Below are 27,952 nucleotides of genomic sequence, written 5' to 3'. Positions count from 1 at the left end.
TGCTGCTGCTGCTGCTGCTTTGCCCGAGTTAGGCAAGTTGAAAGTGGTTAAAGGCGAGATAAGACAACAGTCCAATTCCCTTTTTGCGGTGACAAAGAGGTTTTTTGGTGAAATTAAAGATAAACAAGTGAGGAAGAAATTGTAGGGTTTTGCCTACAATCAATACATTACTCGTTATTGCTTTTTAATGATCGTCAGGGTGATGATGACGATAAAAAAAAAAAATTCACTAACGGTATGAGGCCCTACTTTGGGATGGTAACTGTCTGCAAACTTACTCGGACTAACGGTACATACTTGACTCCAACACAAATGGAGTAACAGTCGATCGTCTGTACTTGCCACCACAAGTATTGAGAACTGAAAATACTTTGGAAACCTAAGCTTGAGACTGACTCCCTTAAGAGTGAGCAGTGCAGGAGACACAAGACAAATCAATTTGTGTTGGCAAATAAATAATTTGCAGGAAGAAGCAGCGGTGTTCTGAAAGGCAGCGATTTCTTCAGTTTCATTGTGCAATGTCCCCCTTCTGGGAGATTTCTAGCCTGTTAATTTATCAATTCAGAGAAAAGAAAAGTTCGGAGGGGAGGTGCTCAATATTTGTTCTTTGCCTTGAATAGTGGAGGAGCGATCGTCCAGCCTGTTGGAATAATTGAAACTGAACTAGGTTCTGACAAATCAGAATAGACTCTGGGAAGTTAAAATAGGGTTTGGCATGTGAGAACAGACTGGATTCATCGGAATAGAGTCTGACATATGAGAACAGACACCGATATGTCACAAGGACCTTACGAATCAAAACAGCATGGATAACTAGGGAAGACGAGGAGGGAAGGTAATGAAGGGACGAGGGTGAACGAGACACGGTGGGTTGGAGGTAGAGAAAGGATGCTGTGGACGGAAGGAGGTAGAGGAAAGGCTGTGGACGGAAGCTTCCCCCCTAAAAAAATGGAAGTCAAGGAAGTGTGGGACCAGTTTAGCCACGCTGCTTTCAGCTGCTCTTTGTAGTATCACAACTGCGCATGCGTGTGGGCCCGGAGTGGGCTGAGGTCACCGGAGGTTGTGTTTGATGCGGAATAGAGGGCACAAGGGGAGGAGGCGCGGACTGGGTGATGCTGTGTGTGAGTGCTGTATTAAATATATTGATTTTTGTTGTTCATCTGCCCGCACGTTTGACGTCCTGTGGCCCGCACCATCCTACAGAGCCGTGGGTACGCTGGGCTTACCATGGCCACCATCTTCCCCAACCGGATTTCTTTTATTGTCATTAACACTGAAAAGTTAGAAGTCCAACATTGTCGCGATCTATACTGTCAAGAAGTAAAGATGTACAGAATGTAGGAAGAGAGAATTGTGTCAATAAACAATCTTTTTAAAGAAATGAATTCCATCAACAATCTAATACGCAGACGTCTACTGGTCACAGATACAAATACTCATCACACAGCTCACGAACACACATGTAAACAAATTCTCGCTCGAGTTATTCATGTGTCTGGTGTTATGCACACAGACACAGACCGGCCCACCCGTCCACCACTGGTTTCTCACTTGCGTGTGCACGGACGCCCTTGTGGACATGCGCACTCGTGAGGTTGGAAGCTCATCTAAATGCGCGGGGTACTTGGAGTGAAGAGTCTGGTTCACTGATGTACGATGCATGGAAACATTGGTCCGCTGGAATAGGATACTTGGAGTAGAGGCTGGTCTACTGGTCAGTGGAGACAAAGCTCTCGTCGCAGTCATGTTCTGTACTCGGGATGAAGCTTGTGATCAATAGCATCAGCAGCCATCGTACTGCTCGCCCTCTCACACCAGGACATGCTCTGAGCATACAAGCCACAGTCCTGTCGCACCCACCATTCACTCCCAACTCACCAAGCTGCTCTCTGTCTTCAGATCCTGAACCCTCAAAGAGGATGGAGATTACAGCACACGAGCAGGCAACCAGAGGGGTGCTTAGGAATTACTGCAGTTGTAGGAAGTCGATTCGTGAAAGAAATAATCAAACACCATTAACTTTTGAACCACAACACCAACATCTTTCCCCACAACATTCAGGAGCAAGCCATCAGTCTCATTTTTTAATTGACAAATGTTAGTAACTTTTTTTGCTCAAATAATTGTGATGTAAAGTAAGAGAGGTTTTCCTGGCTGAAAAACTTTTACAGTTTTAACTGGCTAGAATAAAGACAATATATAAGAAAATTAAATAAAAATAAGTTAAAGTAATACATAGTCGAAATAAAGAAGTGTGATATTTTTTTTCTCCTCAGTCTTAGTTTACGACATTCTTAGAGCCCTTCTTCGTCTTTGATTTGCGGTTTACGATGAACTTAAAAGCTGTATGACAGACTTCATGCAGCCGGAGAATCAAGTTTCAGTTAGCTAATGCAACCTTTTCGTTTGCTCTGTGTTAGGGGTTCTACCCTTACAATTTGTCTTCGTGCTAGGCATTACCTTCTCTTGTGCGCAGATTAAATTCTCAATTGCATCGGCGGAGCGATGGGCTCGGAGACCTCAGACAGGCCTTTCACATTACTTTCCCCAATAAAGCTTTCGCGAGAAAACATCGACGAATCACTGCATCCAATATTGCCTCCGTCTTCATCACCGCTTTCTTTTGTACCACCGCCCCTTAGCTCACCACCGCCTATTACAGTGTGCAAGCCCTGTGTGTCTGTGTGTTTGTTAGTTTTTAGTCTGTAGGAGTGTGCTTGTCTCTGTTGTTTCTGTTGTCCCTGAGTGTGTACCCCCCCTCTCTCTCTGAGAGGTGGAGAAAGTAAAATCGATGAGGGAAACAGTAAAACTGGTCTAAAATATTGATTTGAAGGATTTGGAGGATTTGCTGCTCTTGAGAACAATGCCTTCTAATTTTCCTCCTTGATGTCCATTCCAGAGCCTATAAAAACTCTTCTCGCTAAAAAAGATGATCTTTTTAACACCAGCAGCCAAGAACTGGATGACCCTCCTTTCGAGGTCTTCATCAAGCACATCGTGCCAATAATAGATTGCCGTAGCTTTAATAATCAATCCGCTGTGGTTATATTATTTTAGTAGTTTTGATGTTAGTGAATGTTTTAAACTGCATGTTTGTGCCTTGTACATGTAAGCTGAGTCCTTAACTATATATCTGTAATATGTTTGCACGAGACTCATATAAGAAAATTGGCAGAAGTTTGACCAGCCTTAGTTGTATTTAAAATAAATTAAAATTAGACATCAAAGTGCGTGTCGAGTTCGCAAGTTTCTGATGTTGCACACTCTAGCGGAAAAAGGTTCAAATTAGTAGTAGGGATCTTTTACCATGGTAGGAGGCAAGATCCAAGGGTAATGAAGCTTCTCCCTTATTGTGTGCGGCTCTCAGCACGTCTTCTTGTCATCCTGTGACATGACATACTGTCTTCAGTGGCGCTTGGGTACCAAGTCTGGTGTGATTAACACAACTGTTTTACTCATTAAGTTATTCTCGTGATTGACACAACCGTTTTACTTATCAAGTCTCTCTCAGGACTAAAACAACTGTTTTATTTGAATGGTTGTCGTGATGAGCACAGTTTTACTCATTGAGTTCTTGATGGTTTTTCTTTCTGTTAGAATTATATTTTTCCTTTTCTCTATCCCTCTTTTATAGCCTCCACTCTTTTTTTATTGCTTCACGGTCCGATTTCCTTCCTTCTGTATAGCGACTTTCAGTTGAACTTTCCTTTCCACTGAACTAATCTGCTTACTAGCCTGTTACCTTGCTGTAATGCAGGAAGTCGTTTTTCTGTAACACTCTTTTGGTTACTCTTTCTTGAGTGGTCAGTGTGCTATCAATCTATTGCTGTCATTCTCTGTGGTCAGTGTGTTCTGTCCAGCATTGTACTGACGATGTCTGTGTGGTGTCCACGCAAGAAGTAGAAATGGCATCTTGCCTCCAGACATTCTAAATATAGCTCATCTCTCACGTCCCATAACTCCTGCTCACTCCAGACTACATGCTTCACATAACATCCCATCCCTAGCGGCAACGCCACCTCATCTTTTCTTTTTCTCATCTTATAAAGAAAGCAGAATGTAGCGATGCGTGTGTGGAGTGATATGTGTGTTTGTGCGTGTGTGTGTGTGTGTGTGTGGTGTGTGTGTGTGTGTGTGTGTGTGTGTGTGTGTGTGTGTGTGTGTGTGTGTGTGTGTGTGTGTGTGTGTGTGTGATGATAATATTATTATATTACATTTTGTAGTGCTTCAAGTATGCTGTATACGGCAAGGGTGCGAGCATTTGCTTAATAATGATGATGATGATGATGATGATGATGATGATAATAATAATAATAATAATAATAATAATAGGCTTCTATAGCGCTTTATCTTCCCCTGTGGACCAGCTCAAGGCGCGTCACAGCTGACAGATGATGTGACGTGAAAATAATGTGACGTCAGAACAAAATGACGGTGCTCCATGCCAAAGGTCAGCGTCTACACACAACATGAACACACTCCGCAGGCCACATATCAAACATGTCATATAAGCTGGTTTCATGGCAAATACAGCTACACATAACACATCCAACAGACGACACCAGTCCACTGAACGACGAATGACCCCAGACACACAAACGTTCACTGATCAAGCGGACATGAAGCTCACTGAACTGCGCCGATCGTCAAGTCAGAAGGTTGACAAAGAATTGCAGTCATCGAAACGAAGAGGCACTACATTCCACACCACGATGGCAGGTCCATCAAAATCATACACAATCACAAGTCCAACACGGGGAAGATGTCAGATAAGATAAAAAATACAACAGAGCTCTGCCCCCTCCAGCCAGTTGGGCAAGGGGACATCACTCTTAGTATGACTCTCTCTTTACTTACACATATATCTACAGTGACACGAAAATATCACGCTCAAAAAATTGGAAAAGCGTGCATAAGCTTCTCATATTTTTCTTATTTATTATATTAATGCACTTTTCTCATTGCATCTTAAAACTACTACGCATCTTACACTAAAACTGTACCATTCTTAAAACACAGAGAGAGAGAAAAAAAAATGCTTTTGGTCGAAAGTAATATTTTCCAACAAATGTTTCATTAGGTTCACACCATACCATTGTTAGTTCTAAAGGAGATGTGAGACTGGAACATGTGTTTGTGTGTGTGTGTGTGCACGCAGGCAGTCAGGCCGACTAACGGGCAGACCGAGCTTGTGAAGGCGGTGCTTAATCACAGGGACAAACAGCGTAGGAGTGTTCTCATAACTCTTCTCCCAGCGACAACTACAACATTGCGTGCCTGTTGCGTGGAGGTTTAGGGGGCTGGGCAATGTTGGAGGAATACTTGTACTAAGATGCGAATTTAGATTTATTGCAATGTGTCTCCCGCTGGATCGCCCAACATTGAGACAGATTACACGATCAATGCATTGGAAGCACATCTCAAACTGTGTTTCCAAGAAGAAAAGAGTGCGTGGTTCAAGCTCCAATGTAGGTCGCCGAGCAGTAGAAATGTATTCAGGCTGAACGAGAAATTATTCCAAGACATGTAGTGACCGAGCTGGACTAGTCTACCCGTTCATGTCTTTACAAAAACTTCTCCTAATTACTGGAGAGACGGTGGGTGGGAGTATGAGTACTGGTGAGGTATAAGGTGTTTTTCAAGTATTTTGCACTAATGAATGTTTACAATACTTACAAATGTTTCATGTCATTATGATACGTTTGTTATATGCTGCAATGTCACAACTGATAAGATGGACGTTAACAATAATGGCGCCACTGCTTGTGACGCCAGCAGGTGAATCGTTGACCACCAAGCTGGACACGCTATAATAGATCGGAACCAAAGGTGGTGATAAAGGTGAAGAGGTGGAAGAGGGCGGAGACTAAATCCTCTTCATCCGCCCCTTTGACCTTTGACCTCCCCTAATCAATCACAGAGAGCTACTTGTGTCGGATGGTCAGGTGATGACCATAATACAAAAGTCGAGATGCCGATCATTATACAACTGGACACGCCACAAGATAATAAATCACGATCTGAGCAATCCTACAAACACACCATTGTTCTTTATGTTTTTTCAAGCAGAGCGCAAACTCTGCAGCTTAACAAATACTAACAAAAGTATCTACTTGACTGAAAAACCCACAAAAAAACAACAACCCAGTAAAAAAGAAATCTCATCCCTTCCCAAAAAAAAAACCTTCCCTAAAAAACAAGTAACGTGCAGCTCGCCAGTTGAAAAAAGTCGCAGGATGTGCTTCTAGCATCCTGCTTTGTTCACTCACTTCCTTCTCAAAAAAAAAAAAAAAAAATAAAAAAGCAAAAAAATAAAAGGGTAAAAATCCGTTTTTAAAAGCCTTTTTCGAACACCTACATATCGGTCACGTAATCTGCGGGCAGTTAAATGGTGCTAAGAGCACGTGAACACGTGCTAATGCTTTGAGGGAGGCAGGCGGCGCAGTAATGAGGCGGAAGTCGACAAAGTAATTACAATGCTGTCAGTGAGCATCGGCAGGCAGCTGTGTGCGTCTACAGCAGGTGTTGTCTCCTCACAGCCTGTGATGTACAGTAAACAAGCTCTCTTGATGTCTCCTGTACAGCCAACAACATACACAGGCACTAGAGATGTCTGATGCAGACTATTATTAGAAACTATTATCCTAATTGTGAAATGCTTGCTGTCCAGTTAATTTATATAATTGATTGAAGTCATTACTTATTACTACAGCTTATGTATAGCCTGTTAAACAAATAATTCTATCTACATATAATCATAAGGTATTTTTTAACATAGTTATAATTTCTGTAATGATGAAAAATACAAAAGCCTAGGGAAACAAATTCGAAAAAGTAGCAATTTCTTGTTGACTCGTTCTCTAAAAAAAAAAAAAGTGTGGAGAACAATGTATTGCCTAGTCCACGCCTTCCATTAACCGAGGTAGGAAATGATCCATAAAGATGAAAATAGGTTAATGCCGAGCTACCCTCTGCCGACCGCCGACTTATTGGACTTCACAGAAAGGTGCACAAAGTGAGTTAAAAAGGTCGACAACTCATCTCCTCACCATCTCAGGGCACGAGCGCGCCTGGCGGTGTCTCCAAGACTTACTTACATCTCCACAGACTAGTGCTACACCGTTATGGGGCGCCGGGAGGGAATTTTATAACTGTCTCTCTTTAGCGATACCATTCGTGCATTTTATAGCTATACAACTCAGGTTTTAGTTACAGAATTCATTTTATTTGTTTAGTTGTGTATAGGGAGTATCAATAATTTTAGTATTTTCTTAAAAATTTATTTTCTCCTTCTTTCTCTTCTCACAGAGGACTCTGGCACAACTCTGCGACTCGCATCCCTAATCAATGTCGTTATTTGAAAATTAGTTCCGTTATGACCAACATATTCTTGACAATCTTGTGACACTTTGTTACAAGTGCCAGACTTGTCTAACATCTGATACAAGGATGACGTACGGCTCGTTGTCTGTTGCTTCCACCCCTTTCCTACCCGAAAGACGTCTTACTCCCACGTGACCATAGTGTATCATATAGACGAAACGGCCAGAGAACTACTATTTCCTTGCGTAGGTACAGATTCGCTTGCTTGCTTGCTTACTCGTTGAACTAATTTCGCAGTTAGGGTGATATGTACTCCACATGTACTCCACATGTACTCGGTGACCAAACATTACAAACGTGTACCGAGGGGCCGACCCCTACCCGTCGGTGTGCAGTGGTGACCTGACCTACTTAGCGGTAGTGTCATTGTATCACTCATATTTTATTTGGGACCTTTGTACTTGACCTCTGTTGAGTAGGACTGTTGTCTCTCAACTTGTCTATTTTCGAGAAACGTGACGTCAGCAAGGTTAGTGAGCTGTCAGTTACTCCACACTCCAGTGACGTCAGTTATAGTCCGTTTTCACAAACGTCGAAACCTGTTCAGCGCAAACTGAGAGAACATCTGACATGAAGAGATCTGAGATATATAAGTTTAATGAGTCGAGAGGCTTTTGTCGTACAAAGTACATTTACCTCTTTGCCCTCATATACAACCTCCTAAAATCTCGGTACAAGAGGCAGCACAGGTGAATTATGTGCGTTTCCTGTGAGATAACTATCGTCAGCGATCGTAAAACTTTATACCTATCTGCAGAGTACACACTGCCTTAACGGCGTTTATCGTATATAATATTTATCGACACAAGATTCCTCGGAGACGTGGGGAGTACTCCACCATAGCAAAGAAACAATAAAATAACGACGAAGTGTCCACACGGGAGTTCTTCCTGTGCTCTTCCGTCGCTGATTTAAAATTAATGGATATATAGGTCTGACTAGCTGTACATGACGCCAGCAATGCCGCCATATTGATAGTCAGTAATTAAGTCACAACACCATCTTGATTTTTTGTGAAATTGTTAGTATTGATGTTGCTATGATATTACGAGTAGGACATTAATTGTGAGTTTCAGAAAGTTCTTTTACAGCATGGGCAGTGGGGTTAATTTTTATTCAACAGTTTAAAATTAGTTTTTGAATTGTGTTCATGGTAGTTGCACTATTAGATAGCTGAATTAGGTTATCTGTAGCGTTGACAGACACGATGTTAGTGGTAGATATTAAACTGTCTCATATATTATCTACCACTGTCATTTGCGACCATGTAATGTGAGTCAAGTGCCACAGTGTAGCGCAGCTCACAAGTCCCACAGGTTAAAGGTCGCAAGTCTTGCAGGAATATTTGCAGCTGCATCTTTATTTCGTCCTCTATGTATTGCAGCCTCTGTGCCTAGATTTTCCCGTGAACCACTTTTTTATGTTGGTGGCATCCTTCCATAACTTGTAAGCATTCACTCTCTGTCTCCAGCTTCTGTCCCTCGTGATCCCTGCGCGCGCATGGAGTAGGCCCCTAAACTTGCGAATATCCCAAATCAATGAAAACCGCGGAGATGTGCGGTGGCGAACTCGAAGTGACCTTTGTGTAGCGCTGCTCACCAAACTGTGACCGTTTAGTCATAATCCGGGGTTATTTCCCTTCAGCTGAAAGGGCGGCGCTGCTGAGCAATCTCGGCCGTTGTAGTTTATGGAAGGCGGTGGAGGTTAGGGGAAGGTGGAGGAGAGGGAGGAATAAAGGGTGCTTAGCGGAAAGGATGACTTGAGCATCCTTAGTTGTGATCACGTGACAGCATTGAACTTCTCGAGTCTTGCGTCTCGTGATTGGCCTGACAGCCTTCCTGTTCTATTTTTCATACTGTGGTGGGTGTTACATACAAAAATACTTAAGTTAGCTGCTTCGTGCCCCGAGTTGCACCACCTGGGTGTTCAGTTAAAATCCAGAGAGAGTGATGGACCTTTTTGCACGAAATAAGTCTATGGAGGAAAGGGGTTAGCATAGGAGGAGATATGATAAGTTATTTGAACTCACATGCTGGGTTTTCTGCATGTGAGTGAGTGAGGGAGGAAGGAGGTTGAGTGTACTAGACAGTGCTTGTGGTGACGTCATCTCCAGCCACTGAGCCTGGTTGAGAGGAGGGCACTGGCTGCCAATCTCATCAGACGACAGGCTGTTAGGGAAGGTCGGGCCTTCAATTTCTGTCGGACAAAGCCGGCGGATGAAAAACACCATTTGCAGCTTGAGTGACATGGTGTCAAATGCAGGCAAGAAAAATGTCTGCCATCCCTAAATGTTATTTCAAATTGCTTCTGCGGAAGATAACTGTGGCTTACACAAGATCGTGTAACATTGTTAGTTTTGTCCCCACGACTGACCAGTTCGGTGTAAGGGACTATCACAATCTTCACTTAACTCACAGGGAAGAAGTCTCCACACCAACATGCGAAATACTTCAAACTGTTGCATAATGAAGACATTAAACTGTCGCTAATTAGCATGCTAACAATGTACACACATTAAATACAGAAACTGTCGTCAGTAAACGTGTTGTGTACACTGTGAGCGTATTAACAGGGTACACAAGTTAAATATTGCCAATATTGCAGCTGGTCAATGTGACAGCAGGTTCATCAATTGCCAGATGGTCATCCATCATCAGTAATAGGGACTAAAAGCTACAGGCTTTTCACATATTTTTGCTGTTCTTTTCAACTTTCTCTTTTGTCTTAGGAAGCCATTGAAGACGTGAAATATAACAATTGAGTTATGTACCCCAATTCTGGCTTATTATAAGGTTCTGGTTTATTTTGTAGATTACTTTTCGTGTCTTTTAGTATCGCTTGTATTATGGTGAAGTGTTGATATTCTCTGACGATATTATTGTTGGGAATGACCATTATCCATTCATTCGTTCATTCGTTCGCTATTTTAAGCTTAGAATAAACGACAGCACTTAGCCCTGCAAGCGAAATGATCTTATTTGTGAGTATTGTTCAGCCGTCATTAATTACCCGTATGTTTAAAGATAGCATTGATAGAAGGTGTTGACTGCTGTCTTCATCAAACTTCAGTAATGCCTATCGAAAGCAATTATCACTGCATACCGACATTAACATATCGCACTTAGATTGGATGCAAAAAAAAAAAATGCGTGCGACTATGTGATGTGATATGTTGATATGTGTGTCCATGTGATCAAAAGAAATGTTCTGCGTAAACACGCACGCACGCGCTCATACACATGCTCGTGGTAGGAGGACCAGCCAGCCTGAGGTGTGGCGACTGTGTTACAGTCACATCCTAGTCACAGCTTCCTGACTGTAATGGTCATCGTCTGCATCCTCTTCGTTACCACATGCCTTGTGAATTTTCTTTCCTGCCCCAGTAAAATATTGCCTTCTTCTAATTGTGGAGACATGAGTCACAGGCCCGCGAGGCTATAGCTGCCTGTCGTAGTCTGCCAACGCATGGCTACCGAAGCAGTGGCTTTGAATGTAGCGACTGGGAGGCAACGATAGGACCATGGCCCGTAAGGAGAAAGATGGGGGTCAGGGAAAACGAAGAGGGTCAGCTGGGGAAGGGGGATGTCCGGGGATGGGAGACCAGTGCAAGAGGGGGGGGGGCGGTGCATATCGAATTTGCAGCCCTTGCCTAAGTGCGGGTAACTGCCATCCATCACGTGGTGGGGATGTGGGGAGGAGGAGGGGGAGACAGTCGAAGCCCTCGCTTGTGTCCTGCTCTCGCGCAGCGGAGTGTGTGATCGACGGGCCTTGGCGCCCTGGGGCAGGGATCACAGTACACCGCTAACCCCTAACTAACACCTAGCGCTCGCCTGGACTACTGATATATTCTTAGGTTTTACGTGACAGCTGGACTATGTTACACAGGGTTACGTGACAGCTGGACTACTAACATTTCATAAGGTTTTGCATAACAACTCAACTTCTAATATGTTGTAAGTTGTTACATGACATTCTGAGGTGTCACGTGACAGCTAGACTACTATGCTGTAAGGTGTTACGTGACAGCTAGACTAGTAATATAAGGTTTCACGTATCAGCTGGGCTACTAATATCAGTATTTTACAAGCATCTTACCCAGCAGCTGGTCTTGTAATGTTTTATAATTATATAATTATCTGAATAGAATACCAGACTATTATTTTATAAGGTGACCAATTTGCAGCTAGTGACCTATGTGCACCCATCCCCTGCACACAACTCATGGCCACATAGCTGAGAAGAACAAATCTTGCAGCACAGCATGGACAGGACAAAAACAAATTATTTCTGCCCGACAGGGTAGTAAGGAGATAAACAATATAAAGAACTGCACATCGACTGCATTGCCGGTTTCTGTTTCCTCGGGGTTTGTTGCCTTCCACAAGCACAGTGTGAATACACAGGATTACATGAGTACAAGAGACATTATTACAACAGTCGCTTTGTAACAAACAAATGAAGTCACATTGTGTTTTTACTCTTACGAGTTATATAACCTGATTTTGTATTCATATCCAAATATTACCGTTACTGATAGATGTACACATATTTATTGTAAAAACCTTTAAGGTCAAGATTTTATTAATTACCACAATATTTATATGGGCTACATTAAACAGAAATGTAACTTGTTGATGGCGAAATATGTAGTTGATTTTTAATTCTGAGATAATTTCGTATTGTCACGAGTCACGTGGTCACAACGCGATATCAAGAGATGCTCCTAGTCATTGTGTACAACGTGATGTCAAGAGCTTGTTCTTAGTCACTGAGATAAACGTGATGTTAGGTCTTCACGTGACGTGAAACAACCGTAGACGTTTTCCTAAAACACTTGTAGAATAACAGCATACCTCTTCGTTAGCATGTCACGTGGCGAGATACAGTCACGAGGCTTTGTCACGAACGTTCACAACTCTCTCTGTGACCGACTGACCTCATCATTCATGATGTCACGTGACCAGAGAGGGTCAAACCAGACGTGACTGTGCTAAAGGCGCTCTCTGTGACTTTTTTTAACTTCACTCACCAGCCTCACGGCGGTGCAATGGAGCGTGAAAGCACAGAGTTTTAGACACGCCTGATAATCAAGGCACCAAGTTTTTAGGCAAGAATTTTGTTGGATGACTAGTGCATTATTTGCACCAGCTCCTACAAGTCACATGGGATTGAAAATAAGGGGCAAAGAACAGTTGCTGAGGATTGTATCTTGTAGCTAGACAACATCACACACTTTTCTGAATATTACATCGTTGGATTGTCCAGTACTATACAGACATTTTAGACTTTATATACGACATCATGAAGATATAGTGTCAGTAATGTCTATGATTTCATGTGACATGACAGTGATGCATTTACTTTCTGACCTGGCACAGAGACAGTTGCTGGACATAGCCACCAGGGGCTGGTTGCATAAATGTTTCAAAACGTGGATTTAAAAAGTTTTTAGGAAATCAGGAAGTCAGTGAGATGTAGTGTAAGAGCGTAAAAGTAAATCTGTTAAAGACACTCCAGTCATACCAAAAACAAAAACTAGAAATCTGACAAATGTTCTTAGAAAGTAAAAGAGGAAATATTTTGGCCAGCTGGCCCCAGATATTTATTAAATGGAGCTACTACAGCATTGGAAGATGTCTCAGAATTTTCAAGGCTTTCTCTTGTATTTCTATCAGCATGAATATTGCATTAGAAACTATCAAAAAAACCGACATTTGTATCCCCGAGGATGATGTGTTCGGTGTTTAAAGGAATGGGTGAATAATTCTCAGCTAGACAATCCAGTCTGAGTCATTCCATCCTGTGCAACTTTGAATAAAGTGTCCCGGGTATGTGGTTCAGCTATACATATTCTTCTGAGGGGCTCACTGATGCTGTTGGCGATGATGATCTCTAAACATGCTCGATGAGAGAAAGCTCTCTGACAGGCATGTTAGATGTAAGGTCGAATAAAGTCCACGAGGAGAAGTAGTTGTAATCTGGATTAATTGCTTTCTCGGCTATTCCTTCTCATGTATCCCGTTTGAAAGAAAGGGTGGACAATGGCTCAGTCATCTGCCGGCAGCCAGCCGGAGCTGGCGCCAGAGAACAAAGCCTATGGTAACCGAGCTGTGTCCTCATGGCATGCATCGCTGACCGTGGGTCTGGCTTTTTTGTCAACAGTAAATACTTGAAACTTATACCTTCCGTCAGCGGCATCCATGTAAGCTTAAAGGTTTTTAATGTATCTGTTGTGGTTGATCTCTGTAACGAGAAGAGAAGAGGGCGGCGATGGTGTCGGGAGGGCGTTGTTCAGCTACACGCGGCCAGCAGACCTTGTGTCACGTGATGTCTGAGTGTGGGAGCAGACGGAACTGGTGACACCGATCGGCTTTTCCTCCCTTCAGACATCTTTAGCGTTTTGACAGGAAGGAGACGTGGGAATGGTCCACACGACCCACAGAGTGTTATACAAGCCTGCTCCACACGACCCACATGCAAAGATGTAGAAAAGAGACAAATAGTATAGGTTAGGGTAGAAGGAACAGGGGAGAGGAAGAGAGGGGAGAGGCTATATCGAATTCTTGTCAAGAGGATGTGAACAAGAATGATGATGTATAGGATGTGAACAAGAATGATGATGTACAGGTCACCAACGCCGTGTAGAAAAGGAGGGAGGAGGGGAGACAATCATTAAACTCCAAATATTGACTTTGGTGTTCGATCTTCAGGCGTCTAATGACCATGTCATGCGCAAAGTAAACACGCGGTTCTCTCCCCCACCGCCTTTGGTGTCAATAGCAATTGCAGGCAGGCAAGGGGAAGTAAATAGCACACATCCGGTAGACACTCTTCAGCGACATGGTCCTAACTTGGAAATTTCTTGTGAGTGCCAGTCCAGCATGCGTTGTACCTCATATGGGCTAATACTGTTCCGCCGAAACGGTTGAATTCAAATACCTAGCAATGATGGGAGGGAACAACAGTCGTGGTGTTGAATACAGGGACGTGCTGGGTGGGAGGAGGGGGAGAACAATCATTGTACAATACAATGAAATGCAATTATTATTTTGCATTCACTTTGCTGTTGTTGTTGTTGAACTTAGCGAGTAGATTCGGAGGTACCTTGGGGTTCTGGGTAATACTTTGTTTAGTTTATTCCTTGTTACTCCTCGAGAAGCATAGGGCCACAACAACCCTCGCGGACCAGGTATAGAGCAGCCTCACTCAGTTGGGTCCATGTGGTTCTCACGTCCTTTACCTCGCTCTTTACTGTTCTTGTCCAAGTTTGCTTTGGTCTCCCAACTCTCCTCTTCCCCTGGGCAATACTCTACAGATATAATTATTTTCTATTGATGGCCGCATACTTTCCTTTGATGCGTGTTTCCTTCCTAATATTTTGGACAGATTCACCAAGTTTTGTGTGGAAATTGACGAGCATAAAGACTTAATTGACAGGATCCACCATAATTTGTGCAGGGGCTGGTGAACATAGAACCAGACTAATTCTCCAAATTACAGCCATACATAGTGTAAAAAAACAAATAGATTGCACGAATGTTCCATTTCAAGGTATGTTTACAAGCATGTGTTAATTATGTGGCATTAAGTCCCTCATCTTCTGTGATGTATCATTGTAACTGATGGTCATGAACTCCACTATTTTGACCTTCCAATGAAAGAGATTAGCCTCCTCTCAGTCGTGTCAAATGATCTGATCAATTGACTACCATATCAGACTGTTCTCTTTCCTGACACAACAGATTATCTTCGTTGTCATCCACCTTTTTGCTCACCTGCAGATGTTGCTGACATATCTGCGCTTACCGCTGTTATAACCTCGCCTGTTTCAAATTATCATCTTAAGGCTCTGGGTATATTGTAAACAGAATAAGTGTATTGTAGTAGAAAAGCAAGATGCGAGCAATACTTTCAGCAGTCAAGTATATGTTATAACACTTTGTAAAATGTATTTTATCTTTTCCAGCTATGTAGTATCGAAAGATGGGGGAAAAAAAATGCAAGAGCCGACATAAAGAAAAATAGTTCTATAGACGCAAATTAAGATAGAAAACAGAAAGAAAAAAATTAAGCACTGGATATTTCAGTGAATGGGAGCATTAGCATTGTCTAACCGAGCGGCGTAGTCTCCAGAGGCGGAAGAACAGCAGGAAAGAGGGCTAAAAGACAAAAAGGTCACGTGACATAAAAAACATTAGCCCTCCTTCTCTACCCTGGGCAAACATGTCGGACAATCCTCCAAAAGTTTGAAGTACCCACTAAATAAAATCATATTTATTTTAAAGCAATTATTTTTTGAAAACATTCCGATATTTAATTTATGTACGTGATGCCCTTTAGGCATGCCCTTAATTTTTCTTTTTTTATCTGTGCGTTTCCTCGGATTAAGAAACATCGTTATTTTGCTCTCTTTTCTTGCCAAGATTGACTTGTGTCTCTGTGTCTTTCTTTCTCTCCCTGAGGCTTAGTGTGTGACAGTGTACCTTAGTGTATGACAGTATAAATCAGTAGTGCTCAATGTGGGACTCAGTTTTTCAGTGTGAAACTTATTGGTATATCCTAAACTCACAAGACCCACATACATGGTGTCTGGCATGGTATTGATGCAACTCTCTTCCATTCGCATGAAGGTGAAGGGATGAATACAACGCCCTCCACACTGGAGGATGAGTTAAAATGGCAAGATAATCACGCGCCCTCAATCACTCGCCACTTGTGTTTGGGATCCGCTCATCTTTATTTGCATTCAGCATTTTATGTCTCTCAAAGAATATATGGGCAGGGAGCAGCCATGTGGCTTTCTTCACCGACGACTGGGTAGAGAAAAAAGCAGGAATGAGCTTAGCCACGCTGCCGGTAGCTATGGGTTGGCCTTGTGCTTCCTATGACTGTCAATGCTCAGGGCGAACTGGCACCAACCTCCTGCACTTGACGAGAAGAGCCTTGATCTCCCATGTAACTTCCTCTTCCCCACCGGCGGCCCCTTGAGACCTGTGAACAGTGAACAGCGATCACGCACAGTGCGGCATCCGTCTAGAGTGGACACCGTACTGTCTCCGTGATGCAGGAATAAACACGTGACCATAAACTAGAGCCAGGCCATGCAAGGGTACAATTCTCACAGGTAATCACTGTGATTACATGCTGGCTGGGTTCCTACATATTTAATAATAATGTTCACAATAACAATAATCATTTAAAGCTGCGGGATAGTCCAGTCGAAGCTAGGCTCATCGCTCTTCAAAGGAAAAAAGGAAACATTTTCATACACAAAAATTTCCCATTAAAGCAAATGCCAAATACAAACTCACAAGTGCAATATCATAACATATATTGACACAAACAAGACATACAGACACATTCATAGACATATAAGTCATACAGAAAAATTTACAAAAATATAAGAGATACAGACACTTCAATAGAAATACAAAAGAAATGCAGAAATATGAATCTTTTTTACCCAAATTTCCTCAAGTATGATGGCTACCATGGGATTTATAGATAAATGATGTGTCGCGGCTCTCTGACACGTGGTGTTCACATTTCGAAGTCCGCAACAGAAAGCAAAGCTTGAGTGAAGAGAAGCAAGATGTGGAGGGGGAACCTGCTGAGTGTACACCGCTGCAAACTGCCAGACGTTATTACTCTGCTGTATATCACTGATATTTTATGACATGTAATATGAGCTGTCCTTTAGGATACACAGTATTAACTGGTCCTCTGTGGCATATCGTAAACAGATTCTTTATCACACCCGTCGTGTTTTATGAAATATATTTTTAGCTAGTTATTATGATATGCATTGTTAGCTGTTAGTTACCAGATGAGGTTTATGGAGTAGATACTTCGTTGGGTCTACAACAGGTGTTTTGTGACACACGCTAACTTATATTTTCTTTCATATATTATTTACTGCGACAGTGGAGGAGGAAGAGTCTCAGCTTTCAGGGAACAAACTCCATGCTGACTGTGAAGGATGTTCGCACATTAACAAAATAGGAGCGAGTGCAACCATGCACACACGTGCGCATACACGGGGTAGCATCACAACATATGCTGGTTTTAGTTAAAAGACAAAGCAACAATTAACAAGAAACAAAACATTTAAAATGACTCACCAGATTATCGCAATCACAAGAAATTATGTAATATTCAGAGTAAGACTTTATAATCATATTAAGTTTCAAAGTTTTGAAACAATTCGAAATTTGCAAGTGTGCCGAAAACAAAAACAAAAACAAAAAAATAACAAACAAACAAAGAAAGAAACAAACAAAAAACCCCACTGCTTCTTTGATTAATGTATTTGTTTAGAAGTAAAGTAGTGTTTCTTTTGCTTTGCTTCAGATCGAGGACTAGATATAAAAAAGCATAACGTTTGCTTATTCTGTTATCCTCGTAAATAAAGATTTTTCATCTATCTCTCTCAGCTCCTCCACCTTTTTTTGTACTTTGTGAAGAATCACATTTCAAGCGTTGGGCTGGGGGCAAAAAAGAGATTTTTGCTTCCATTTTTGAGGGGGCGTCGTCCCTATTGCCCCTGGTTCCTACCCCACTGTAGGGTTTAGTGCATACTTTATTAACTGGTGTTATGGTGTTCTGCATTGATCAATTGGTATGTTATGAATGTAAAATTTACTATCAAGTTTAAACTAAACTTATAAAATAAATTTTAACCAGTTTTTGAAACAGACGATTTTCAGAGACTAACAGGAACCCAGAGGTGGCACATCCACAGCACCCTTGCTCATGAACTCTGGAGGCTCACAGATGACAAAATGCTCACTGTAGATGTTTAGCTGTGGTTTGCAGCACATGCTTTGCCCCACACACCGCACGCATGTCCACGTTGTTACAAAACGATGGACAAATACCCGGGGTGCAGGACGGGAAACAACGAAAACACGGTCACCAGCGAGAAGTCTGTACACATCACATCGTTTAGACTTTCCACTGTCTTGAAAGCTGGAGAAGACATAATGACAAATAAACACCGGAAGCAATTACAGCATAAAAGTATATTATCTTGTGCAAATCTTTCGATGACATAGCCTGTTGATAGTTAAACAATTATGATTCTCTTATTGTTCACAGACATCTTCTAGCAATGAGGGAACGAAAACGAATATATTAAAGAAATATTCTGTGAAGACGTGCATACTTGCTTCATAAACGTCGTCGTCATCGTACTTGGAATCATTGTAAGCTACTTGATGATTAGCGATGGCGTGTCAGTCCACCCCGCAAGTACCCCCACTCAGTTTGCATGTATCGCGTGTGCAGGGCTTGACATCATGGTCGATCCACCCTATAATCCTTTCTGGGTCTTGGAGGGCACGACGTTCAGAGCCAGCTGCTCGGCTGAGGTCAGAGACCTGGAGTGGTTCATTGACGGGTCTTCACCCAAGGTGTCGGGCTACGAGGAGTGGCGCAACTCCACGACGGATGGAGTCCGAACCACTGTGACCATCAGCAAGAGCAAGATGGGGTGGGACGTCAGCCCCAACATCATCTGCCGCTCGCCCTCTGCTGGCAAGGATGTCGTCGTCGGTGTTAATATTTTTGCCGGTAAGTGAATCTATCGATGCAAGTTTCAAAACGTAAGGTTAGACAACTGTTTTCTTGCTCATAATGAAGAGGTCATATTGTTATTGCTTTGTCTATTTGCTTACACTGTAACTGAGAAGCTGTATTATTTCGCAGATATGCTTATCAGGTTACATAACCATGTTCGTATGCACTCAACAAATTACACTTAAAAATTGTCCTTAGTGATACTTGGATTTATAATTTCATTAATTGGTAGTGATGTGATTAGTTCTCACACTTAGGTGTCACTCTGCACTCCCTAACTGTTATAGAGAACCAGCGCTGAGTATGACAAGAATCGTACTTGGTTCCAGGAGACTTACATTTTCTGAATTTTATACAAGAAGAATACATTTTTTAGGGAGAGAAATAAGGGAAGAAGGTGCTTCTAAAACAGAAGGCTAATTATAAAAGTACATTTCAAAAATCCTTCGGACTTGCAACCTACTCATGTTTTAGCATTACTCTGTTTCACCGTAGATTAATAGATTCAACTGTATTTGATGTCTTTTTTATGATTTCTTATGTATTTATTTAGCAGTCGTTTGAGAGCCTACCAGCACCTATTTTTGTGTATACTCACAGCACAGGTTTTCCCATATTGTAAAATTGCTTCTTAGACCATACGCCGTCCTCATGCAGCCGGCCCCGTTATCTCATTCCAGCGATTGGCCCGAAATGAAATGAGCGGTCGAAGCCGTCCCCGCTTTGGTGTCTGTTAATCCATTTGTCTCCGAGTCCGTGCCCCGGCGTGCCTGCCCCCGTGCCCACGCCTCTCATTTTTCTGACTGCACCTCATCATCCTAGTGGAAGTCGAGCTCTTCCCGAGGACTTCTCTTGGAATCGAAGAGACGCCGCCTCGAAAAACAAACAGCTTTTTTAAGTTGGAGAAAAACATCTTGAGGTTTTTAACCGAAGGTGTGAACATACGGCTAGTCTTTAATACCTTGATGACGTGGAAACCATTTTTATTATTGACAGTATATCTATCTGACAGTGTGTCTATCTGTCGATATGTCTGTCTAACGATCTCTGTCACCCCCACCTGTCAACATGTTTACGCATTGATTCTTCTTTCTCGCCGGTTCGCTTCCATTTTTTTCCATGACATCTACTGTCCTATTTAAAGTTGAAAGAACTTTGGTTGCTTTTAATGCAATTTACCTACAAAAAGATAGTGTTGATATTCCGTTAAATTTAATTTCTGGAGAAATATTTATTTTCTGTCAATGAAGTGAGAAGACAGAACACATGTTGCGTCATGCCATTTCAGGTAATTGTGTGTCAGACAATATTCTGCCAGGGATTTTGTAATACAGTTACTCCGATGACTGCCTGCCATTATGTTTGCTAACGTGTTCCGTTTCCATGACGACTGTCCCCTGCGAGTTGTTCGTCTCTTATGTGGTTTGTGTTAAGGTGGGAGGCAGGCTTGTTTTTCTCAGTGAATGTATTTCTCATCAGGATTATTTGATTTGTGCACAATCATAGTTTTAGCATATCAAGACTTAAATACACGCATTTTGTGAATCTTGGTTATTCATACTTTTCAAAAATATTAATAGTTAATTAAAATTATATAAACACAAATGAATACGTACGATTGTCCTGGAAATTAGTACCTGTTGGTTGAACTGAAAAGAGAATCACTGAATAAAAATTGATGATTCAAGTCTACTCAATTTTAAAGAAAAGGTTCAATCTAGAAACATAAAAGCTAAAATTTATAACACGATAAACATATGCACGTGTCTCTTGTTCCAGTCCTTAAAAAGGACATCATGATTTAAATGACAGTGCAGGCTTTTCTCACCAAAGGGATATATCGACTAGTTGACACATTGAGCATCTTGAACTGTTGCCTACTGTAACATCAACACTGAACTTCCCTCAAAACAAACAAAGACATCTTCCTGATGTTGATAATCATGATAAGTAACAACTGTCCGTACTTATAGCGCTGACAGTGTGGCTGAGGTTCAAAGCGCTTTGTATACAAATAAAGTTGCACAAACACAAACCTTTTGGGGTGGGCAGTGGCGGCACCTTCACTCACACACAAAATACCCGAAAAAATCACATGCAGGTGTCAGACAGGGAGAGATATGTGTGAGTCGAGATCCCAGCCCACGACACTCGATATTCCTGGTGTCACGCAGGTCCACCGAGAGCCAGAACGGTCCCCGGGGCAGACGACCTCTTCGGGTCACTTGTAATCATAAATAATTTTCCCAGTATAGAATAATATGTTTACAATTTGATTGTCATTATCTACATTTTATTCAATAATGTTAGACTGCAAACATTAGGACAAATGCACTAGGACCTACATCACTACTTGAGTATATAAAGTTGTTTACACTTTAGTGGTTAGTAAGGAAAAATGACTGTAAATGTTCAAACGTAGTATACCATAGAAAAAAAAATCCAGTGTGAGAAATGTTCCCTCAACTTTTATTTAAAGGAAAAGATGGAAAAAAATCCACTGACCGCGGATTGAACGGGCCCGGGTACACCAGACTCCCTGTGTCCACCTCTCGTCGGGCCTGGTGTCTGGCCTTTTAGCCACTTTCCCACCAACAGCAAGAAGTCAAATAGAAACCTCTACACTCTGCTTGCATGCTGTGACTCTCAAGTCCATTCCATACTGTTTTTGTGTTTCTGTTTGCTTGCCTGTCTGAAGGGACTCACACACACACACTCTCTCTCTTGCAGCCATTCTGCTGATGGTCGAAGTCGATGCCAGTATTCCCGAGACTATTTTTCCTCCATACCAGCGACTATTCAGCTCAGACTACCGGGTTTTTTAAAAATAGTTTTGTGATTGTTTTTTTGCTAGCTTACATCAGGAACGCTAACATCAGTGAAGGAAATGACGTCAGCGTGGAGTGCCGGCCCGACTCCTCACCGGAAGTTTCAACAGTATCGTGGAGTCGCGATGGAGCTCCTCTCTCAAACGACTCGGGCCGTGTGATTCTGCTGGAGAACAACACCAAACTAGTTATCCTCAGATCCAGTGAGTTTCTATTGTGCATCCATCAATTGTGTGAAGATGTTTATATCCATAGATATAGCTACATTGGTTGATGTGCGCGAGACAGAGTGAGAGAAAGAGATAGGAAGCTGTTTGTTTACGAGTAGTAATGCGTGTTATTGCTCGTGATCATGTTTGTAGTTACCTCAATGAAAAATCCACAGAAATACAGACTACAGCAACGCGGGTGAGTTGTGAGATTTCAATCTTTATCCAGTGAAACAATGAGAAGCAAAGAGGCTTGAAGCTAAAGACATAAAGCTGAAAGGCCAGATAGAGAAAGATCGATGTCAGGAAAATCAGTATCGGAGAAACGGAATTGTTTGGTGCAGACTAGGCCTGGAACTTGTCTTCAGTCGTCAAAACGACTTCCAGTCTACAAGAGTCAAGTCACGCCACACTTGGCAACCGCGCGAGGCGAAGGTTAAGGGCAAGATGGAAGTGTCCGGAAAGTATGGCATGACCTCTCGAGATACTCTTCCAGACTTTCCATTGTGACGACTGACAACAAACATCTTCTTAATTGTATGTCTGAGTAAACAATGCATGGGTGTACCGACAATCTTGTTCTGACTGATGTTATAGATAATGAGACAAACCTCCTGTAGCTTTATTATTATTCTAGTAATGTAGTCTGCAATGTTAGCTGGACCAGCTCTTTGTCATGATGCAGCTGGAGTTCTGGCTCAGCAGCTAGAAAGGACAAAGCTTTAATTCTTTTTAAAAACTGTTGTTTGTTCACTGACATGGACAAATAGAAATGGAAATGGTCATGCACACTAAGCAACTAATCAATTCACATTTACTCTCAGTGTCTGCCTGTGTCATTTGAAATGAAGTCTTTATATGCTTTCACTGTACTTATACACATTATTTTTTTTTCTTTCACTGCCTCCATTTTTCATACAAAGCCTCGCTGCTCTTATTGTGTCAGCATCCACGGTAATGAGTCTCATACAAAGTTCTGTAATGAGCGGTACACGAAGGTCGATACTCTATTTCCCTCCGCTTTATACAATTTGCATGCAAGACAAGGAGATGCCCAGATTTACTTAGTGTGCACTGCGGAGTGGCAGAATGGAGCCGGAAACTGGCGTGCAGCCGCCAAACACGCGTAAGTGATGTTTCTGCCTCGGCAGCCATTAGCATCTGATGACGTGCTGTCGGAATGATATCTGTACCTCTGTGTGTGCGTGCGTGCGTGCGTGTGAGAGTGTGTGCGTGTGCGTGTGTCTGAGTGTGTGAATGTGGCTCTGTGTGTGCGTGTTCGTGATGCCAGCTTCGATCCTTCCTTTGGCACTTGGTGTAGGTCACCCGCGGGTAAGGAGGACCGAGGCTAAAGAGCATTAGGGTCCATTTCTTAAGCAGTTTGTGGTTTGTCTTCTCTTGAAACACGCTAATCACTTGTGTCTTCCGTGTCTGCGCTGATTTCCGTGGACCGTAGATTGCAAGTTGACCAGAAATGACCGGAAGCAATCAAACCGATGATCTCGCGTGAAGAGAGAGAACGTACAGCAAGACAAACAACTCAGTCCTTCCATCATTGGGGATGATGTCGTTACTGTCGCTGTTCTGCTTTGTCTGTTGTTGTTAACAGTTCATGTTGATATTGATGATGATGATGATGATGATGATGATGATGATGATGATGATGATGATGACGACGACGACGACGACGACGACGACGACGACGATGATTTACATGCTGCTATGTCAACCATAGATTATCAAAGCTTCTATGTCAACAAATCTGACTTTATAGCCTGCGCCATGTGCTTCAAGGCATGGAGTGTGGCAGTGGCCGTGGTTGTTATATGAGCTGTTATTAGTGTGATGCTTGTCTCGAGTGACAGTTCTCTTAATTGCATTCTCCTGTGCTTAATTACATGTCGCTCTAATATGTGCCGGAGATACTTTATGATAGTCATCACTGAATGACAATGGCTTTGCGGGCCTGGCAGCATCAAGTATCATGTTGATGAAGATATATATATATGTTGCACATCTCTTAATAATGGGAATGCATGTTTAGTGAGCAGTCAGAGTTTAGTTACCATAATAATGCAGATGTCCAGACTAAAACAGTAGTTAATGACAAGGTTAATGAAACTTTAGAACCTCCACCTCCCTTTCCATAGCCATATGATCACTTGTTTCATTTTCATCTCAGCGCCTGCTGACGCCGGTGTGTACACGTGCAACATGACCCTCCAGGCAGGTCCCAAGATCAATCAAACCTTCACACAGCCCGTGACACTGGCAGGTTAGTGTGTGTGTGTTCCAGAAAATATTGGTAGGACAAAGCTCATATTCCAATTTGAATTTCTTAAACCATAATAAAAAAAAGATTTGCTTTTAATTTGATCCCCGTGAAACTATGACAAATGTCGCAATTGCCAGTGAAATCCGTATTAGTATCCCTACAATGATTGATCATTGAACTTTTTCCGACTGAATGTATTATAACATATCAAAACTTTATACGTCCATGGGAAAGGAAAGAAAGACAATTTTAAAAACATGTTGCTCAATATTTTCAGGAAAGCCCTACCTGTTCGAGAAAATGTCCTCACATGTCCAGGTGTACCTCAACGACTCCCTCTACCTTACCTGTCCGGTGAAAGGTTATCCCAGCCCGGAGGTGTACTGGCTCCACAACGGGGACACTCCAGTCAGCCCCTCCACTCGCGTGACGATGAGCACGTACGAGGATGTGGCCGGCGCTCGTCTGTCGGTGAGGAACCTGACGACCGCCGACATGGGGCTGTACCGCTGTGCCGCCGAGAACGGCCTGGGCCGGGTGGTCAAGACCTTCCACGTGGGGGTGACGGGTGGCGCCCTCACCTGCACTGGCCACGTCATCAGCTTGGTCCTGGCAGCGGGTGTTGTCACGTGGGTGATGAGAGTGGAATGAACAGAACTAGCCACCCCACCAACTACACCCTTCCCTCACCTGTTAGTTTAAGGGACTATGCTAAACATGAAATACAGTATAGCCGATTCTAAAACAAAATTTACTTGAGTTGAGCGATACAATTTTCTTACCTAACCTTTTCAGGGTTTTCTAATTATTTATTTTAGAGAAATTAGTTCTGACATCACGGCATATTGTAATGAGAGAAGGAATTTTAAGGAAAATGTCGGCCTTCCAACATTACACATACTTTCGGAATGGCAGATGCTGAGTGGATGTGACTGCATGTCAACTTTTAGCATATTACTATAATCTTTATAAGTGTCCCTACATGAAGCTAGGTGTTAAAAACCAAGAAACTTGTCAGAAAATAACTGCGAATTTCTTATAGCGGGTTAATAAAATTACAGAGGTCAAATGACAACCTACTTCGTAAATAGCTCATTAGAGTGACATCATGTATACCTAGCAAAATAAGGCTTACTTTTCATCTCAAGCTATTTTTTCACTAAGGGTAGCCTCAAATTGTGATATGTCTATTCACACTAAATTTTCCAAACGATACTGCCAGTATTTGCTTCGAAGCATCTCTCCACTTCTTAGTTTCAGAAAAACTGACTCGGACTTGCTGTCTAGTTGACAATGAAAGGTCTGGTTGAGTATTTCTGTAGCACTGGGAGCATTCTCGGCCTATACATTACAAAAATCTGCTGTAATTTTCAAAGAGCCCATCAACACATAAAGATGGCCGGTTAATCTCGTAGATAACCAAGCCTGGCATGTTAAATGCCGGAAGAATAGAATTAAATGAGAGGCCGCCAAAGTGATGTATAGTGTTACCTGTCGGCTTCTCAGGTAGTTACAGAAGAAAGTGTCTTCTCTTACTTTCTTCCTTGTCCAGTGCTACTCATACTCGCTCTTTCTTGATTAGCTTTAGGTATTTGTGAGAGCTTGTGCTTGCTTTTGTGTGTTCGTGTTGTAAAGCATGGCTGTCAAGCAAAGTAGGTATTGTTCATTAGGCCAACAGATTGATGATAAGTTTGAGTCCCGTACGCACATAAGCTAGCTATGTATTAGTTTCTCGAAAATAAGCTAGTGAAGTCTTAATTGGTGGACAGTGAATCTGACAGGAGCTAGTGAACTAGAAGTGAACAAGCTCGTGTGTGATGACGTGTCCATGTGAACATGTTGATGTGAACTGCCTCTCGCCTTCTCTGCTTGTTGCAAGCGCACTGTTGTCCGACAGCAGCAAGTTTCATTAATTCACTCAAAAACCATCATCAGCTGCATTTTACTTTGTTTAATAATTAACCACAGGAGGTGGATTGGATTGTGGTCACGTGACTGTATTACAGAGTCTGGCAAGCCGTATATCATTCATGGTTGATTCATCATGCTGTGAGAGTGTAAATGTTATCAAAGCAAGTCAAGAGAACTGCTGGTGCCGACGATGACAAAGGCGTGCATCTGATGATGGCAAGAATGAAGACGATGCCGAATGTTTCGCTCTCCACTCTCCTCTAAAGGGAGATAAAACGGTTTCTTCGATATCTATGGGAAGAAATGCTTCGTCTGGAAAACATTTCTGAGTGAGGAGTGCTGTCCCATTCTGTCCCAGAACGACTGCTGATGGGGATACACATCATCAGCCATCTTCATCATCATTAGCATTGTCAATGTTCATATTTATGAGCATTGCTATCTAGATTCATAGGCAGTCAGTATTTTGTATAAGGTCAATTTTGCAATACAATGTGTGAATGAATTTTGTTTTGTTGAAACTACCAAACTCTTGCGGTGGTTCTTTCGTCTTTCATAGAATGCTAAGCACTGCATCGGATTAAAATGAGTGGAATGTTTAAAATGGTGTTATTGAGTGAGTGAGTATGGAGGTGTGGGTTTGGATAAAATTGGTTTGAATTATGAATGGTAGAGTGTTATGAGCGTTAATTAAATCCAACCACTCCCCCATTCACCCTATATCATACACAAAGAGACGGACTGATTGACAAATCAATTTATTCCCTTACCCTACAGAAGGAGAGAAAGCAAAACAATGATAAACCAATAGTACAATAAAGCAGGCTACTGAGTTTAAATAAATTTCGCAAAGAGAAAATTTTCTTATGAATATATCTAACATGCAGAAAAGCTTCACAAACTAATACAAAATGACATAGTTTATCGTCTTTGCTGTCTAGAAGGTCTATTATTATATACTTTTATAGCTCTCAAGAAGAAGCTATGTGGAGCTGATCTCACTGCCACCACTCTTTATTCACGAAAGTTTTATCAACAGTTTTCTTTGGAATACACAAGGTGCAATGTTGTTGGGGGTTGAGAGGGTGTTGAGAGGGTGCTGCACAATTTAGCGGCGCATACTGACATATTTTCATCAGTCAGAACCCCACATGAACCCTTTATTACAGTATCACAACTATTCTGGGCATAAAAATAAAGTCATTGCAGTATCTCCTGTATGACAACTGTTGTTGATATAAAAAAATAAAGAAAGAGTGTTTGCGTGCCAACCAATTCATTGAATGTGCAAATTATTATGGGCTACGGTTAGATCAGATACGAGGAAGCATTGATAGAAAAAAACCCCACAATTTACAAGATAAAAAACCACGACAACACTATTGCCCCTCTCTTGACCCTGAAGTTATGAAAAGTCTCATGTTTCTACGAACGAACGCATATACAAATGTGATTTTAATTCTATTACTATAATCTAAAAACGTAAGTTTGTGATTAATATACCAGAACAAAGGTTCCAACAGAACTAATGCACAAAAATTGAAAGAATAAGATAGAAACAACGGCAAAAACTAAACAGACAGCAAAAAAAGATAGATACAAAGGAAATTAAACAAAATGGTCGGAATGAAAATAATTCTGAAGAGCAAACGTAAAAAAAAAAAAATAATAAATACACCAAACAAAATAAAGTACAGTGATACCTCGGTTCTCGAACATAATTCGTTCCGGGAGGACGGTCGAGAACCAAATTGTTCGAGAACCGAAGC

The 27,952-nt window shown here is 42.0% G+C and overlaps 1 protein-coding gene across 1 annotated transcript in view; it reads left to right on the top strand.

Moving 5' to 3' along the window:
* LOC112554233 (hemicentin-1-like) overlaps positions 1 to 26,787 on the top strand; it is a 38,785-nt gene extending 11,998 nt beyond the window's left edge. Inside the window, exons 2-5 of the mRNA XM_025221915.1 lie at positions 18,670 to 18,954; positions 21,815 to 21,991; positions 24,180 to 24,272; positions 24,550 to 26,787. Coding sequence (XP_025077700.1) covers positions 18,670 to 18,954; positions 21,815 to 21,991; positions 24,180 to 24,272; positions 24,550 to 24,923 — 929 coding nt within the window. The 3' untranslated portion in view covers positions 24,924 to 26,787. The remainder of the gene's footprint in view (positions 1 to 18,669; positions 18,955 to 21,814; positions 21,992 to 24,179; positions 24,273 to 24,549) is intronic.
* The last annotated feature ends 1,165 nt before the right edge of the window (positions 26,788 to 27,952 follow it).

This window comes from Pomacea canaliculata, linkage group LG13 (genome assembly GCF_003073045.1).
Source record: "Pomacea canaliculata isolate SZHN2017 linkage group LG13, ASM307304v1, whole genome shotgun sequence".
Classification (NCBI taxonomy): Eukaryota; Metazoa; Mollusca; class Gastropoda; order Architaenioglossa; family Ampullariidae; genus Pomacea; species Pomacea canaliculata.
The sequence above is the reverse complement of the archived record's forward strand: the minus strand, read 5'-3'. Positions and strand labels throughout refer to the sequence as shown.